This window comes from Triturus cristatus, chromosome 6 (assembly GCF_964204655.1).
Source record: "Triturus cristatus chromosome 6, aTriCri1.1, whole genome shotgun sequence".
NCBI classification, from domain to species: domain Eukaryota; kingdom Metazoa; phylum Chordata; class Amphibia; order Caudata; family Salamandridae; genus Triturus; species Triturus cristatus.
In genome coordinates, this window is record NC_140589.1 from 712,408,306 (window position 1) to 712,427,642 (window position 19,337).

At 46.9% G+C, this 19,337-nt stretch overlaps 1 protein-coding gene across 2 annotated transcripts in view; it reads right to left on the reverse strand.

Annotated features, from left to right (window-relative positions):
• The window catches only part of ARMC2 (armadillo repeat containing 2), a 486,620-nt gene that overhangs the window by 23,046 nt on the left and 444,237 nt on the right, over positions 1-19,337 (reverse strand). For both annotated transcript variants that reach the window (XM_085611202.1, XM_085611201.1), the window contains exon 17: positions 11,770-11,930. In XM_085611202.1, coding sequence (XP_085467328.1) covers positions 11,770-11,930 — 161 coding nt within the window. The remainder of the gene's footprint in view (positions 1-11,769; positions 11,931-19,337) is intronic.

The following is a 19,337-nucleotide window of genomic DNA, read 5'->3' on the forward strand; positions in this document are numbered from 1 at the left end:
TGAATGCATGGGTTAGTGCCTAACTGTGTGAATGTCTGTATCAGTACATCTGTTGTTGTGCAAGCTGCTGGATGGGTTTGTCAGTAGCAACATGAGTGTCTATATAGGTTATTGATTGGTTGTCTGAGTATTTTTGGGGGAGATTGAGTGTGGGTGGGTGGGAGGTGTGTGACTGCATAGATGTGTGAGTGGTTGATTCACTGGGTGTATGGGTTCAAGAGTGCATGTGGAACAGCTGTATGGGTGCGTGAGTGTGTGTATGGGTGTGTTGGTGAGTGAATGGATGTCTCAGTGGTACATGCCCAAGTAGCTACATATGTAAAAGGCAGTGTATGGGAGAGTTGACGTAAATAAATGACTCTACATGATAGTCAGTGATTGTGAGACTGGCTGTATGGATGAGTGTGTACTTGTTTATTTAAGTTTTTATAGAGCGCGAACTTGACCTGTTAGGGTATCAGAGCACTTTACAGGAATCAGCAATAATATACAACATACTTGGGCGGGGGGGCTGGGTACATAAGGGATAAAGGACAAACAATTAAATTTACATTCACATTTTACGAGACAATGTAGGTCCCTGGGTAGATGGAGGGATACCCGGATGTTCGGGGTGGATAGTGTCAGGGTACTCCAGGGGGATGAAGTAGACGGAAGTAGGGCAAGGTCTCTGGATGAATAGGAGGCAAAGTTTAAGGTGAGGAATTTGCCCATTAGGAAGGTTTTGGCATCCTTTTTGAAGCGAGCCAGAGAAGGGATTCTTCTAATGGTGGGCGGGAGTGAGTTCCAAATTCTCGATGCGACCCCAGAAAAGGCCCGATTGTAAGTTTTCTTTTTTCAAAAACGTGCAGGTTGGAGCAAGGGGTCTCTGGAGAATCGTGTGTTTCTGGTTCCTCCTGATAACATGAGTTTCTGAGCAAGATATGCAGGGGAGTTTGAGTATTATGCCTTGTGCGTGATACATGCCAACTTGAGTTGGATTCTGGCCTGTAGAGGAAGCCAATTCAGAGCTTTCAGGTGAGGAGAAATATGGTCAAATTTCCTTGAGCCAGTTAGTGGTCTGGCGGCCGTGTTGAGGCAGGCTTTTAAAGGTGCCAGGGAGATTTTGGGTAGACCCGAGAGGGTAGAGCAGCCATATTCAAGTCTAGAGATGACTAGATACTGGACTGCCATCTTTAGGTCGGGAGTATCAAGGAAGGGTTTCAGTTTTCTTAGGTAGCTCAGGTGGAATCTGGCTGATTTGGCCATCGAATTGATGTGGTCCCGCACGCTCAAGTTGCAGTCTAGGGTTATTCCAAGCGATTTGGCCGAGTCCAAATCGGCCCTGGTTGGAGGGCAGTTTAAGGCTGTGATGGCCTTAATCCAAACCTGAGTCTCAGGGTTTATATTAGGTGGGGAAATTATAAGAAATTCTGTCTTCTTTACGTTGAGTTTGAGTTGATTGGAGGAGAGCCATTGGACAGACAGTTTCAAGGCTTCATTAAGGGAAAGAATCTCCTCGAGGGAGGAGATTTTGATGTAGATCTGGGTGTCATCAGCGTACATATGGTAGGAGACATTTGCAGTTTGCAATACTTCAACAAGCGGTTCAAGGTAAAGGTTGAAGAGGGTAGGCGACACGGTTGATCCTTGGGGGACTCCAACCGTGACCGGAGAAGAAGCAGACAGGTTAATATTAATTAGGAATCTCTGAGATCGGTTATGGAGGAAGGACCTAAACCAATCCAGAACAGAGCCATCCAATCCCATCCTGAGTGTGAGGCGTTCAAGTAGTTTTTCATAGTTGACCGTGTCGAAGGCCGAGGATAGATCTAGGAGGATTAGGAGACAGGTTTTGCCTCGGTCAAGGGCTTGAAGGGCATCATCCACGAAGTGGAGAATGGTGGTTTCCGTGCTGTGCCCAGGCCTGAAACCGGATTGGAAGTCATCTAGAAGGTGGAGGTTGGTGATGTGTTAGCTCAGCTGCTGTTGCACACACTTCTCCAGAACTTTGGCTAAGAGTGAGATATTAGAAATAGGTCTAAAATTGTCAGGGAAGGCAGGGTCAAGCGCCGTTTTTGTTAAGATTGGTAGGACTTGGCTGGCTTTCAGAGAGTCCGGTATCGATCCTTGAAGCAGGGAGGCGTTAATTATTGCAGTCCAGCTAGGGATGATGGATTGGGTGGTGGCAGCTAGGCAGTTGGAGGGGAGTGGGTCATTAAAGTGGTTGTTTGGGTTTATGGTGGATAGGATTTTCGCTATGGCGTTTGTCGTAGATTTTGAAGTCGGTCCAGTGCGCTTGGTTTTTAGGGGAGGCCTGAGGAGGGGGCTCAGAGGGAGGAGGCAGATCTGGAAAGGGTTGAGAGTAGTTGGTGGATCTGAGCTCACTGCCTAAGGCTGTGATTTAGTCAGTGAAAATGGAGGAGAATTCCTCAGATGATATTAGTGACTTGGGGTTTCTTTCGATGTTTTGGCCAGTTTGTTCGATTGGCGTTTGACCAGTTCGAAGAGTTTGCAGGGTCTGTTCCTGGCGTTCTCCAGTTCAGACCTGAAGAATTCTTTTTTTGAGTTGAGGATGTTCCTGTTGTAGGAATTTCTGGCCTGGCGGAGAAGTTTTAAATGCGTGGCTGAGGGGTGCTGTCTCCAGATTCTTTCTGACTGCCGGAGGGACTGCCTCTCGCTGTTGAGGGACCCATTGAACCAGGGGTTTCTGTCTTTGATTTGGGTTCTTTTTAGTTTCAGCAGGGCAAGGTCATCAAGAATGTTAGTTATAGTCGCAGTGTAATGATCATTGATGTCACTGACCGTTGTGATAAGGGGGGGAGAGGGCAGATTTGCAACTGGCTGACAGTTCCCTGGGATCAATGCTCTTGGTGTCTCTAACTCAGCGTTTAGGGATCGCCTGTTGAGGTACCCTAGTCTTGTGGGTGCCAGGTAATAAGAAAGTGATAACAGAGGTGGCCATACCGGCCCGCCTTCGCTTCGTCCAGCTCAAAATACTCCATAGGGTCTATGTTACGGGGCCGGGTCTGATGCGTATGGGATATTCCGTGGATGGGTTGTGTAAGCGTGGGTGTGGTTCATTAGGGACCTTCGTCCATATTTTGTGGGAATGTCCGGAGGTGGCGCGATTCTGGCGTGGTGTGCATGCGGTGTTGCGGGCGGTCACACATGTGCCGCTGCTTCCTGAGGCGAGGAGGTGTCTGCTAAATGTGTGGGAGCCGACTGATTACTCAGTGCCGCAGACGTGGTGGGTGACTCTGGGCTATGTGGTGGCCAAGCGTGACATAGCGCAATTGTGGGGCTCCCAGAGGTCGCCAACGATCTCGGCATGGAAGGACAACATGGATTGGTGTATGTTTCGGGAAAAAGTGGTGTATGTCGCGAGAGGTAAGCCTGGGAAATGGGTGAAAGTGTGGGGCCCCTGGAACTCCTACCGTGGCGGAATTTGTACCCCGCCGCTGACGCCTGATCTGGCACTGGCCCCGTCTCCCTAGTCTCCTTGTCTCCTTGGTTCTGGGTACGGAGTCCACTTTGTCTCCGCTCTGGCCTGTCCCCCCCCGCTTTTCCTGTGGATCGGTAGGGTCATCCCCAGGGGAGCGCATACTGCTGCTTCGATTTCTTGCTGCCTTGTGGATTTGTTTGTTATTTCTTACATAAAAATGGAACCGCCATCTGGGGGGTCCGGACGGTGTGGCCGCCAAGGTTTTTTTCTTTCCAACTCCTGTGATCTCTCTCACGCTGCAGCGTGTGTTTCCCACTTGTATTCTATGCTCTTATTGTTTGCTAGCGGCCGGCCCGAAGGTTGTAGGCCCATTTTTGTATCTCTTTTGACTTCTGTAATAAAGGTTTCAAAAAAACAAAAAAAAAGAAAGTGATAACATGGTGGTTCAACCAATCACAAGGGTCTGTAGCGATAAGCTTAACTGTTGATTCCTTAGCGATGATCCAGTCTAGAGTGGCGCCTTTCGAGTATGTAGGGAGTTAGCAGGCTTGGGTTAGGGCTTGGTCGGCAAGGAAGTCTTTGATGGTGTTGACATGAGGATCTTTGGGGGTCATTCCAATGCAGGTTAAAGTCATCAAGGAAAATGTCTTTAGAGTTGGAGGAAACCTTGACTGTGATGATTCCCAGGAGTCTGTGGTATCAACCAGGAGTTCCGTCACAAGGAGGTTAGAGCGGTAAATGCAGGCGATGCCTCCCCCTTTTTTGCTAGATTGTCTGTCCAGCCTTGCAATGTTGTAGTTGGAAGAGACTAGGAGGTCCAGGCATGGAGATGAAGATTTGTTGAGCCAAGATTCGGTTAGGATTGCTAAGTCAAAGGTTTGGCTCAGTATGAGATCTGCGATATCGGCGGCGTGCTTAACTGCTGAGCGGCAGTTGATTAGGAGGCCAGATAGAGGGTGGTCGGAGAAGGTGTCGTGCGAAGGGGCGGACAGGAGTACTGGCCCTAGGTTGCTGTCAACCACACTTCTGTTGCGGAGGGTGGCTGATCTGTTGGGGTTGATTGCAACCGTGCAGATGGCCTGTTCGACATTCACGTCTAGTGGATTGTGGGTTACTGGGGCGGAGTTGTAAGAAGGGAGGATGGCTAGAATTTTCACTTCAGCAAGGTCTAGCGGATTAGGGGTGACAAGAGTTGTAGGAGAGGAGGAGATTTAGGATTTCCTCCTCCGAGAGGTGGCATGGTTGCTTGTGAGGGCGAAGGTGTCTCAAGGATAGCATTAATGGGTGACTGGGGGGCTTTGTGATAGGGAGGGGGGTGGTGTTCCACGGTGGCTTGAACTTGGAGAAGGAAAGTTCAGTGAGGTGAAGGAGGTTCTTTAGATACAGAATGGAATTATGGATGTTCTGCGTTAATTTGGCTGCTCTGTGGTGCAGAGATTCGATATCAATATAGGAGGGAGGCGCTTGAGGGCAGGGAGACAGTGGTTTGGTAGCAGCTCTATTGGCATGTGGTGGGGGTAGGGTAGAGAGAATGGGACGACTTGCGTCGTAGGCCAAAGGAAGAGTTTCAGTCTCAATGTCAGAGGGAGGAGCTGGCGTGGAGGAGACCAAAGGTCTGGGAGCGGTTCTGTTGGTAGGCTTTGTTGGCGTGATAGAGGGGTTAGGTTGAGCTGAGTTGTGAGTGCTTAGCGGGGTGGTATGAGGGTGACTGGGCACGCTAGTTGGGGGGTCGTCAGGGCGGGTGTTTGTTACCCTGCAGGTTATTTAGGTTTTTGGTTGTAGCTTGTATCAAGACGATGCCGTTTTTGTAGAGGGTGATAGTGAGGTCAGCTCGCAAGATTGCGGAGGGCACTATCGTGAGCTTGGTCCCATACGGTATGTTCCTAGTTCCGTGTACATTGAGGAGATGGGTGATGGTTTTGCACCATGTGGATGTTCTTCTGGAGTAGAAGATAAGGTCGTTAATGACTGTGCCCTTGTCAGCGCTGTGACGTAGATCAGAGATCAGGGACTCAGGATGGGTTTTCAGGGTGGAGTGCTTGAAAGATTTTGCAGCGGTTTTAGAGCGGTTGGGAGGATACACAAGAGTATAATAGTTTTCCCCAGTAGCGGTCAGGCCAGGTCCTGCCATGTTGGCTAGGGTAGAGCAGTATAGGATCGAGAATCGGAGTTGGTCAACTAGAGCCGACAGGGTGAGTCTCCACCACCTGGAACGTGGTTGAATACAAGTACTGCAGCGGAGTCTGAAAGGCTGGGCCAGCCTCAGCGCTTAAGGCCCAGGGCAACGCCAGGACAGGCCGGGACCCAGATAGGAGATGGCGCGCACCGGACCCCGAAGGAGTGCCGAGGTCCCTCTCAGGGCAGCGCGGCAATGCACCCGGGGATCTCTCAGGATTACATCTCCTCAGTCGTCGGGGTGGAACAGCATCTTGTTTGTTCGATGATAGGATTCATTAGTTTCTGATAAGTGTAGCATTTGCTCAGATAGTTTCTTTGATAACCCCTCTTGTTTGTAGATCCCCTTATGTTTACTGAGTGAGGAAAAGAGGGGGTTGTCAGAGATTCATGGGAGCCAATCCACTTAGAAAGCATCAGTTCAAGATGGCCGCTCTGTTATGAAGTCCTCTTTTGCTTTCCTTTGAGTGGTCCTCAGGGGGTGTAGTCCTATTTCTCTGTTTAGTGCAACAGTGTGATAAGGTTACCATGAGTACTAGAGAATATTGTTTATAATAAACATCACAGGCTAGCGTTTTGGGGAAAGGCAATGTTACCACGTCCCCGCTGGAACCATGATCAAAAACGCTCCTATCTGCTGCACACCGAGGGCCAACAGATGGTGTCTGCAGCGGCTACTGTGGGAGAAATCAGTCGGTCATCTTCAGTGCACATAGGTGCTCGTAACACCACCACCTAGCTGGGCATTTGGAGGCGGAGGGCAGCATCAATCCTGATCTCTTCGGCGATACAAGGCGCAGAACAGAGTGCAGAGCGCATATCCGCCACCCTGGCAGCACTGTCCTCAGCGTCGGGACCTGCAGCGTCGGGACCTGCAGCGTCGGGACTTTGCAGTGGAGCAGCACGGTGCAGTAGCACTCACCCCTGGGGTCGTCCTGCAATGTGTCCCTCACCACCGCACCCGGTCTCAGCATGCACACCACAGCACCACAGCCAACAGAGGCATTGCAGAAAACAGAATCGAGACCTCGCAGCTCCCGATCCCAGTGTGGTGCAGGAAGTCCTCACACAGGTAGGTGGAAAGTAGATCCAGGCGATTAGTGCCACAGGGCACACGAAGTAGGAGAGGGAGAAGGGCAGATGGTGGGGTTAACCAGGGATATGCACCGAAAATGGTTATCCTCAAACCAGGAGCTCCAGCACGGAACTCCTACTTGGATCACTGATTATATCACTGGTTATATAAGAGAGAAAGTATGCGTTAGTATCTGTATGAATAAGTGAGGTGGTGTGTGTATAATTGTATAGGTGAGTAAATGTGAGTGTGATTGATTCTTAACATGACTGACTAGGTGTGTGAGTAACTGCATGGATGAGTGGCAGCATGTGAGTGTCTGTACAGGTGTATGAGTGCATATGATAGTGTTGTATTGATGAGTGACTGCCTGTATGAGTAATTGTATGGATGGATGAGTGGATGTGTGTGCGTGTATACCTACGAATCAGTGAGTGCATATGTAGTAACTGGTATTGGTGTATCAATGATTTAGAAAATGGTAGTCTGTATTTTACAGTGGGTATATCAAAGGTTATATTAGAGTGTGAGGAGGTGCATCAGATTTTCACGTGGATGATGTCGTCAGTGATGACATTTGAGATGTCATCAGTGATGTCACTGACCATGCCATGAATGATATAATATGTGACATCATGAGCAGTGCATTGCGGGTGCGCAAGTTATAGTCAGCTGAACTAACTATAACAGTGGAATTTCTATGGTTTTGTAAGAGTGAAATGCCCAGCTAACTATAACATCCCTGAAAAATATGTTTTTTTCAGTGAATTTCTAACAAGCAATACTGACCGTTGCAACTGTCTTTTATGCCCTGGAACCCTGACTGAGGGGTTTCCAGCAGAGATTAGGTTACTATACCTTTGTGATTAAATCTCGACAGGACATCTGCTAATTATCATTACTGCTCTGAAGAAGTTCTTTTGTAAAGAACGAAACGCGTTGGCTGATTTTTGACTGCATGTTTTATAATATGGAATAAAAGAAACTTAAAGGACTTCCTTATTAACGTTTGGACTCTTTTCCTGGTGCACCTTCCATTCCTTCAAAATCTATTGTCTGGATTACAGTGGAGCCCAGCTGCGGCGGACTTCGGAAGTGTTGTGCACAGGACATTTACATTTATTGAATGGGGATTGAGGTGCTGAATTAAGGGTCAGCCCCAGTTTCTGGAGTTTTGTAATTCACATTTTTATGGGGCCAGCTTATGCAGCACTGCTTGACCGAGGCGACATCTTTTCTCAAGCACTCAAGGAAGATATAGGCACCCTTGTGTTTCCAGGAGGATCTCATTAGTTAAATATATAGATGAGTCCTTAGTTGCGCCCTAATCCATGGACCAGTGCAAGGTTACCTCCTATCTCCTCAGCAAATTAGCAAATAAGATCACACAGAGAAAATGCAATTCTGTTTCGGGAGTGTTTGCTATCTAGGTCATGATATCACAGAAGAGTAAGACACCTGTGCGCAGACTGCATTGAAGTCATTCATACGTTGCCAAGACCAATTACCATCTCTCAGGACACATTATTGGGGATGGTGGGTTATGTCAGACAGTGGAATTTGGAATATGAGATCATTGTTACACTTCTATAAGATTTGGCAAAGAAAAGCACCCCATAACTGCTGCATTTGTTCGGAGAGACAGAAAAAGCCTTTGTGACTTTAAACTAACTTTTATCCTCTGCCCCTTCTCTAAGACTTCCTGACTATAGCAAACCTTTTTACAATGTATTATGATGAAAAAGGGGCTTGCTTCGGCAGTAAAGCAGCAAGATCATGGAACACAAAAGAAGCCCATTGGTTTTGATTCTTCTGTCCTTGATGCAGTCAGAACAGGAGTTCAGTCATGCTTGCAGGCTGAGGTGACTGCATAGACTATTTTGAAAATCTAGTTCTTGGCATCACCCTTACAACTGCCCTGCCCCAAGCAGAATTGGTTCTGTTACTTATGACCATAACTCAACAGCTGTCCGAGGCAAGACTGTAAGAATATTAGATGTTTTTGCTGTCTGCTTCTCATAGGTCACTGATCCGATGTCCCATCCAGAACCCTGCCTCTCTGCCTCCCTGCGTCCAGTATATGGAACCATGTGACTCTCTTACCATAACTGCTCCTCTGACCAAGTCCCGTCTTGCTCTCACAGATGCTCCAATACCCAATTGTGTTCTTGTTTGATATGTTGGTTACTGTCTAAGAAAAACACAGTGGCTTACTAATTGCCAGATGTGGTATAAGCACTTGGTATGAAGAAGAAGAGAGATGTTTATATCAAGTATACTCTGCTCAAGTAGGCACATTGATTGCTTTGACACATGCCTGTATTCTTGCAGCTCAAAACATTGTTGCCATATTCAATGACTTGAAGTATTCTTTGGAGTGGACCATAATGTGGGACTCCTCTGGGTGTAACAGGGTATCTTTACCTCTGGAAAGACACCAAATATGAATGGCACTTGTGTGAAAGGATTACTAGATGCAGTCTTGTTGCTATTAAGTGTCCAGCACATCAATCTTTTCAAGATGAGGGCCTAAGGAAAAAGCTTGACTGATCAAACTGCTAACACCTCTACATTGTCTCCAAACTCTGAAATAATATGTTTGTCTATCAAACTATGGAATCTCTTATACCTATTTTAAAAGATTTGTCTGAATTGCATGAATTTGTCTTTAAGGGCCGAAATCGTATTAACGTACAGAAATGCTACTAAAGCTTGGGAGGACTTGGTCTCTCTTATTTAAATGCATGAGGCCCTCTCTTGATTCTGGATGATAATAGTCTGGCAGTGTTTGGTATAAACTATTATTCAATCAAGACAATACCCCATGAACCCAAAAGTGAAAATTACAGAAAAATTTGAGGGATTGCCTTCAAGTACGGAAATCTTCAAGTATAGTAATCTTCAAGTACAGATCTCCGTACTTGAAGATTTCCATCTAATTTCAGTTCAATCAGAAAGGCTACAAAATCTAGTCATGATGGGCACACCCATTTGTTTCTGGCTATTTAGGCTTGGAATCAGATAAGGTTACTACCGCTAAGATTAGAATTATGTCTGTTGGGTAAATTGGCTTGAAGCATGAAGAAATATCATGAGGGTATTAGCTGCACTTTAGAAAATCCTATAAGTTTAGGTAAAATAGGATGAACATGTTATCTTTCACACGGTGACATAACAGCTATAGTAATCAAAAGATTCTGCAATCAGCTCCACTTGATAGAACCACAGTTATGGTGGGATTACACTCAAAATCTGCATAAACATATTTTGATTGATTGAGACACAAGGAGACCCTACCCACAAGGAGCCTGGGTATTATGTGTTGTAAGGAAACAATGGCTCGTGTGGATTAATATTTACCAATACAGTATATAATACATGATACTAATCCAAAAAAAAGGAAAGGGTTAAGAGAGATGTCAGAAGAAAAGGCACAACCATACACATTAGATCTTTTTGTAAAGAATGTTTATCTTTTATATAGCAAAAAAAGTTTTATAAGAAGTGGACATAAATACACAATACAGATTGACAATATTCATACGGTTTACAAATAGTGTCCCAGTGAAAAAAATAAACCTAAACAAACAAATGACATAAGGTGCAACATACAAAAAAGGTTTCCATTTTTCTTTACACAGGCAATCATAAACAGTTAGTAATTCCAATTAACAACACCCAAGCATTCTGAGTGTCGATTAAATGATTTGCCTTTCACGTCAACGGCGTTTCGACCCTATTCCAATTAAAGGGTCTCGTCAGGACAGTCTAATATAGGGACACCTGGTCGTCCAGGAAGGAATCTAACGTTTCAGTGTACGGTGACACCGTGCTCAAGGTGAAAATAAAATACTCACAGGTACCCAGCCGGGTGCCCTGTGAGAAAGGACTCACGAAGAGGCAGTAGCCCGCTATTTGTACGTCAACGGCGTTTCGACCCTATTCCAATTAAAGGTTCTCGTCAGGACAGTCTAATATAGGGACACCTGGTCGTCCAGGAAGGAATCTAACGTTTCAGTGTACGGTGACACCGTGCTCAAGGTGAAAATAAAATACTCACAGGTACCCAGCCGGGTGCCCTGTGAGAAAGGACTCACGAAGAGGCAGTAGCCCGCTATTTGTATGTCTATTCCTCGAATATGCTCAGTGCGAGGGTCTAGTAGTATATATCACCCACGAAGGCTGCAAACGCGAACTGCTGAATAGCTGTCGCTTCGTGTCCAAGAGTTCAATCAACTCTCTTCCTTGCTTCCGGGTATATGAATGTCCCGTGAAATGCTGCAGCAGGCGAACAGAGTTCTGTCTGCTAGGTACACTCAGAATGCTTGGGTGTTGTTAAGATAAACATTCTTTACAAAAAGATCTAATGTGTATGGTTGTGCCTTTTCTTCTGACATCTCTCTTAACCCTTTCCTTTTTTTTGGATTAGTATCATGTATTATATACTGCCTAAACATATTTTGAGGCATTCTAATAAAGGGGACCAGCTACTTCATGTGAATATTGCTTTAATCAGAGCAGAATGTCAGCAAGAAATGTTGATTTCTTGTTAAATCCTAATGTCTCAGTGGGGTGAACTGTAAACATGGGCCTAACTCCCCCATCTAATAATGCAGCTTGCCTCGTACTAAAAAAGCATAACTGAGCTGAATTGTACACATCTATGTCCTTGTTACAGGGTCCCCGTTATCTGCCCTGATATATCTGCCTCAGAGGTTACCAATAAAGAGGGCATAGGTCATTGCATGAGGTGGAGTTACCCAAGACTACAAGTACACTGAGGCCCCCCTTAGAAATTAGGAATTACCGGGAGATTCAGTAACTCGGGTCTTGATTTACACTTTACTTCTTAAATCAGCGGGTGGAGTTACAGTGTGTCTTGCAATACCATCTTGGCCAGTAACTCATGCTTCTAGCCGAATTGGGATTACTTTGGACTTCTTAGTATTTGCATACATCCCAGGGGGTTGTAGGACTTCGTAGACAATGCACATAGGAAAGACTGTTACAGACACATCTGAACAATACAATGAATAACCAAATTATGAAAAGCCAAGTAGTTTGTAACCAGTCACAGACACCACATAATTCTTACCTAAAAATGATGACAGGAGCTCAATAAGTGTGTCAGCCTCTTCTGTTCCAAACCACAATGCAGTGTTTGTCATATTCTCACAGTAATTCCACAATGTTTTACAAACTAAGCTAGCCAGCTGCCAATCTGATGGTCCAAAGTCTCTTAAGCAATCTATTAACCTGTTGAAGAACAGTAAAGTATATTATTTGATGTTCTACTTCACATTTTTCAGCAGAACTGCATAAAAAGGAAACTTAATGCAAATTTACCATGTACCCATCCAATGATTCAGACCATTCTGTACTATTTAATTTTCCTTATTGAGCGAGTACTTCTCAATGTGCAGATTTAGCAACAGTAAATTCATTTGTACTTTATGATTTAATTAGATCTCAGAATATCATTCCTTGCCCAGAGTACTAAAAGAACTGTATCTTCCTGTGTGAAGTAAAACCTGAATTGGCCACAAAGATATATGTACTGGGGGTTTGGCCTAACAGCATGGCCGGCTAGGCGACATTTTCCTGCAGGGCCGAGAAGCGGGAGGTGGCCAGACTACACCAGCGAAGAAACAGCTGAGTGAGACTCCGGGGGTGAGACAGTCTGCCTGATCTCAAAATGGCAGTGCCTGCCACTTGAGCCTAATATAGACAAGGCCCCAGGAGACGTTGAAACCCGAAACGGGGGCCTTGTGGGCAAGGGAGCCCCCGTAGGGCAAAGTAGCTTCGCGAGGAGGCCCGAGGTACGTGTGGCGGTGCCGGACCCCACCCGGAGAACTTGCAATTTGAAATCCCAGTGACGAGGTGGCCTACCTACTTCCAAATGGCGGTCCCCGCCCCTCGCGGGTAGACTGCAGGGAGCCTCGGAGTGGAGAAGTTTCATAGGGAGGCCCTTGGTGCGTGGGGTGTTGCCTGGCCCGCCTGGAGCATGAGAGAGGAGCTCCTAGAAGAGCAGAGGTCGGAGAGTTTTAGGCCACTGTGGTGGGAGCGAATGGCTGGAACCACCGGTGCATAACAGCCTGGACTAAGTGGCTGGGGACCCAACTGAATGCAAGCACCGATAGCCTCTTAAAGAGGCGTGTATGGGAGGCCCGGAGGAGCTAGGTGAGTGACCCCCTGGGATCTGCTAATGGGCATACCCCCCCAGTGCTACCTGGGGCCATGATTGACGCATGCCATCAAACCGGAGAGGAATATGGGGGGGGGCCCCCCTAGGCTAAAGCTGGAATATTCAGAACATCAGTCCAGCACCTGGTGCAGGCAACACACGTTGGGTACATTGATGGCTCCGGTGGCCGTGGTGCTATTGCAGGCGTACTGTAGCTCAGAATAAGGAAGTCATAGCCGGTCTGGACTCTCCACTACCCTGGATAAGAAAGAAGGAGAATCCTGGTGAGAGGCATAAACCTCATAGGAGGGGGAAGTCAATGAACTAAAATCAATAATTATCACAAACTTGTTGGGGACCCTGATTGATCCTTCCCTGGGACAGGAGGAAAGATCAAGAGCTCAAGGATACGTCCGAGGCTGCTTTGTATGGACGGAACATAGGTAAGGATAAACCGGCGAGGGGTGCGCAGGCTAACAAAATAATGCAATACACCGTACCAGGCCAAACAACACTAGAGCACAACAGAAGAGAATATGAACAGACGCCACATCACAGTACCATGGCTCAAGATAAAAACGGGATTCTAGACGCCATCAAAGACTCCAGAGTGGCGCTCGAGGCAAAAATGGACACTATGGCAATGGATATTAACTACTTGCGATAAGACTTGTGGAAAGTGCCGGACCAAGTCAACAGTACAGAAGGAGAGCTGGGTACGCTGGGAGAGGAAGTCCAGCGGCTCCGCACAACGGTGACCCCACTTCAAGAACAGTCTAACCACCTGGAAGATAGAGCTGAAGATGCAGAAGGGAGGTCGAGAAGGAATGACCTCAGATTTCTGGGATTTACGGAGAAAGCAGAGGGATCGGCGGCAGATCTCTTTCTCGAACAATGGATGGGGTCGGCGTTTTCGAATATCAGACACTCCAAAATGTTCGCCATAGAAAGAGCGCACCGAGCCCTGGGGCCCCCACCGAGACCAGAGCCATAATTACCCGTTTATTTAACTTCAGAGACAGAGATATAATATTGCAATATGTGTGCACTCAGGGCCCACCTAAGTTTGATGATCGAGACATTCGTATCTACCTGGATTACACCAGAAAAGTACAGGATCTTAGGAATTACTTCCTGGGGGTGAAAAGACGACTCAGAGACCCTAACATTAAGTACAGCCTGATGTTTCCTGCCCGGTTCCGGATACAGCATGAAGGGAGAGTCAACTTTTATACCACACCGCAGGAGGCCATCGACTGGATGGACTCAATAGGCCTCGCTGGACAGGATCACAATAATGGTTGGCGAGAACAGTGATGACGAAGTGGGTGACAGAAATCCCAAGGTCGTAATACAGGAGAAGAAAGACCTACACCCCAGAATGCCCCTGAGACGGGGAGGAACTTGGTGGGCCCAGATGGCACCCTACAGACCGAGTTAGAGGGGGTACCAACACATAACCAGTTTTCCCCGCTCTGTCTAGTACAAGAAACTCGCAGGAGGAGGGTAACCCAGGATAAACAAAAAGAGACCTCGGAAGTATAGTGAAAGGCCTATGGGGGTGTTGCTGAAGAACATTATGGAGACAGAAACTGAGTACAGGACCTAGATGTATGGGACTGTTGTCTGAGATAATGGTTAAAAGTCAGGAGGGTATTCCTGAAGGACTAGGAGTTAAAGACTGAGATCCCAGGGTTGGGACATAGTTCCGCCACAAGACAGTTTAGGATGTTCCAACTGTGGTGCACTGTAGCTGCCTTGCTAGGCCTAGGGTTGGGCGGGGCAGCATGGTGTCAGGGAGATTGGCCATAATTCAGGATTCAGACTTTCTTTGTAATTCCTTCGTGAAAGTGTTGATTGTAATGTTGGGGGTAGGGATGTAGGGTGAGAGGAGAAAATAAATATAGGGGGGGAGTCCCGACTCCTTAGACAAAGATTGTGCTAGGGGGATCAGTTGCTACTGCCTGGGGTAGGGGGTTATTGAAGAACGTATAATTTTGTTAACCAGTTCGCTACCGGAAAAGAGCAGAGAAGATATCCCACACAATTTATACGTGTACACAGGGTGATTGCCCGCGCTGATATGTTGGTTTCCTCCCAACGAGATACTGAGGAGTTATACCACAATATAATACAGTTATGAAAAAAGATAGACAACGCTATAAGTTCATAACATGGAATGTAAGAGGGCTAAATAATATGGTCAAAAGAATCCGGGTGGCTACATATTTAAAATGGTACAAAGTAGATATAGTCTTCTTTCGAGAAACACACCTCTGGGGAGATTGCCTTAAATATGTTCAACGAAGATGGATATGTCCGTTTTTTGCGACCTCCTATTCTGGATATGCAAGAGGAGCGTTAATATGGGTGGCACCCGGAGTCCCATTCAAAGCGGAACAGTCCAACCCAGATCCATTGGGCAGATATGAGATAGTGGAGGGAACTCTCGATGGGCAGAAGGTGTGCCTGATTAACATATATGCCCTGAATAGTGATGACGGTGGGTTCCTGGGGTCAATTATGCAGCAGATAGATCTTGCACCGGATGTAGAATTGATTGGTGCAGGGGATCATAACTGTGCCTTGGACGGTATGCTGGACAGATGCCCGCGAAGGCCAGGAGCCAAACCTAAAGCTAGAGAAGCTATGCGACAGATGTTAATGAACTACAACTTGGTGGATATCTGGCGACATCGCAACCCCCAGCAAATAGTGTACTCATGTCACACGCCCGCTACTAAATGGCTAGATAATTATCCGATCACTCCCTACTATTGATAACATATACTATGGGCAGGCCGAGACCTAAGATTCCGCTTTGGAGGGTAAATACAGACGCACTGACTGATCCAGTATATAAGGCTACAATTGGCCAGGAACTTCTGAGGTATTTTGACAGAAACTGGAATACCGCCAGTACTAAAGCAGTGGAATGGTATGCTATGAAAGTAGTGTTAAGGGGGGCATGCATGTCTACTGAGACTGGAGTTAAAAGAGTGCTTGAGCAAGATTTGAAGCGCCAGGAGCAACAGTTGGCCATTCTAGAAACAGCACTCCCCATAGACACAGAGGGACTTACTAAATGGATAGCACAGCGACAAAAGATGGGGGAACTATGGCAAATATAATAGAAATAAGAGCAGGAGAAGATGGTATTCAGGAGGGGACAAAGCGGGCCATCTACTGGCACGTTTAATCAGTATGGAGACACAACCACAACCGATCCTGTCAATTAGAAATGACCAACAACGAATGGTCTATACACAACATGAGATTAATAAGGCATTTGCAACCCACCTAAGTACAATAAACTCGGAGTCCCCCAACCCCACACATACCCAGACCATTCAAACTTATCTAATGGATATAGAGACACCCAGCCTGGATACGGAGGATCAGGAAATACTAGGGGGCCCTATTGGTGGGGAGGAAATAAAAGCGTCAATATACCGGTAGAAAACGGCTAAATCTCTGGGTATGGGCGGCCTGACAGCCGAATTTTATAAAAATTATAATGAGCAGGTCATTCCTAGGTTGTTAGAGGTAATTGCAGAGGCAGAGGAGAAGAGAGAATTGCCAGTTTCAATGCGTGAAGCATTAATTGTGATGATCCCCAAATCCGGGAAGGACCATTCGACCCCGAACTCCTATAAACCCATCGCTATGCTAAATGTAGACCTTAAAATCATTAGCCAGGTGTTGGCGAGTAGTCTGTTTCCCTATCTTCCATGGCTGATACATGTGGATCAGTCAGGGTTTATTCCTGGAATGAATACGCTGCGGAACATTTGCCGACTCGCTCATATAATGTAGACTCTTGGAGAAGAAGCAGAGGAAAGCACACCTGCGTTTCTGGATATTGAACAAGTGTTCGACTCGGTCCGATAGGACTATCTCTGGCAGGTTCAATTGAAAATGGGACTAGGGACTGGGTGTGTAAAATGGGTCAAATTAATTTATGCTAGACCCATGGCGTGAGTCAGGACAGGAAGATTTTTATCGGATGCGATGCTGCTACAAAGGGGCACACGACAGGGATGCCCACTGTCCCCTTTGTTATTTGCCCTCGCAAAGGAGCCACTGGCATGTCACCTTAGGATGGATCTGCAGGGTCAAGGTATTAAGATTGGCAAAACCAAACACATAGTTTCGTTGTATGCAGATGACGCATTGATCTATTTGCAACACCCGTCCCATTCGATCCCCATATTGCTCCACGCATTGGATAGGTTTGCAGGGGCTTCCGGTTTACACATTAACAAGCAAAAATCACAATTATATCCAATCAAGATGATAGAGGGGGGAGAGATGTCCCGATCCCCTGGGATGGGTCTTACCTGGGAATTAGACTTGGTGCGTTACCTCGGGATACGAGTGCCAGGAATAAAGACACCTTTTATGACTATAATATGGGTAGGATTTTAAAAGGTTTGTAAGGGAGTATAAAGTTCTGGAATACCCTCAAATTATCCCTGATGGGAAAAATCGCCTTAATCAAGATGGTGATACTCCCCAGATGTCTGTACACAATGCAAAGTTCCTTCCATGAAATTCCACATCAAGTCTTGAAAGAGTTAGATGTCCTTCTCACCCAGCTGCTGTGGAATGGAAAGTGATGTAGGGTAGGCTTGGAGGTGATGAAACGACAGTGGGTTAAAAGAGGTCTAGAAATTCCAGACTTAGAGCTATACTATTTTGCGGCCCAATTGCAACATGCAATCGCATGGCTAGATACAGATCCCTCGTGGGAGCGATGCCTCCTAGAGGGTGCCTATGGTGAGAGACAGCTGGGAGCGCTTCGCTGGACAAATAAGCCGCATCTGGAATTATATTTAATAGGACTAATGGGCAAAATATGGAATAGAATGACTAAAAGAATTCTTAAAGGGATGCCTTATGCACCAGAAGCAGATATCTGGGTTATACCACAATTTGCTCACATAGAACAAACAATGTCAACTGGTCAATGGAAGGAGGGGGGTTGTCTGATGATGTCGGACCTATACCCAGGGAATAGGTTTATTACCTATCAGGATGCGATGGATACATTCAACTTAGAGGTGGGACAATTCTGACAGTATGCCAAGATAGCAGCTATAGCTCGGCAACTTTGGCCGACATTTCCAGAAACCCCGGAGCATACGCATATATTGGTCACCATAATTGCAATGGCGGGTGGCCGGAAACTTATTTCTCATTTATACAGGGCACTGAGAGTAGACAAAAAGATTAAACCCTTGAAAGTAGAAGAAAAGTGGCAAGAGGTCAGCGAACACATAATAACAGTGAAAGAGTGGGAAAAAATCCATGAAAGTGTCCGTACAGTATCACTATGCAATAGATTTAAACAAATACAATATAACATAGTCCACATGACTTACCTTTCACCTAGGAGACTCCATGCCATAAACACATCCAGAGGCCCCAAATGTCCCCAATGCCAACATATTCAAGCAGACATTGTAAACATGATATGGCACTGCCAAAAAAATACAAATATATTGTGCCGGAGTTCTGGAACAGCTGCACAGAGTAGTAACAGGATGGAAGATAGCCCAGATATAAAATCCTGTCCCTCTGTGTCTTCCACTCGTGTTGCTAGGCCCTTGGTTATCTTTTCGAGGGAGGACAACCTGGCTTGGAGCACAGTAACTGCGTCCTCCACACCGGAGACCCTAAACTCCATCTCAGTGAGACACTCAACCGGCCCACGGATGTCCTGGCGCAGCAGTGTCCCCTCTGAGCCCACCACTCCAATTTTTGCCTCCAACATGTCTCTAGATTGTTAGATTGCGGCCAATAAAGCAGCGTAATCTGGTGGTGCACTGGAGCTTCCTCCCGCATCTGTGCTTTGTCGGGCTGTACTGCCAGTAGCTTTATCTTTGATCATGGTAGAAAATAGGACCCAACATGGCTCCCCCTAGCGTAGTCTCCCACAAGGCAGGCCCGGTGTTGCCGACCACATGAGGGGGCTCACAGCCGCCTAGTCCTCTTCTCCAGGATCTGTGTTTCCAGCCAAGTGACACCGCCAGAGCAGGCAGGGGAGGGTCCCTTCCCCTACCACAAGCCGCACGGGACCTAGCCCGGCCGCCTCCACGGTCGGGAGATAAACCTCCCCCATCCCCAACAGGTGCCTTACCTCCTGCGTCACAGTTCCTTCAGCTCAGTCCCAGCCAGGGGACAAATAGTCACTAAGAGACCAAGGTCTCTGATGTATGCAACCGGGGGCTTGTGATAAAAGCAGGCCCACAGCCAGGCAGGCCACCAGCAGGCAATCCTGTGGTCCCGGCTGCCGTCTCTAGGCCCAGCGGACGCATGCCAAGGTCTAGCCACACTCCCCCTCACTCCAACTGTCAGCACCTCTCACGTGGCCGCTCCCCAGGGCACCACCAGAGCCGCAGTCGTAACCACAGGATTTGCAAGGCTGGCCACCACCTTCGGTCACTGCACTGATATGTCCTCCCCACCGCAGGGAT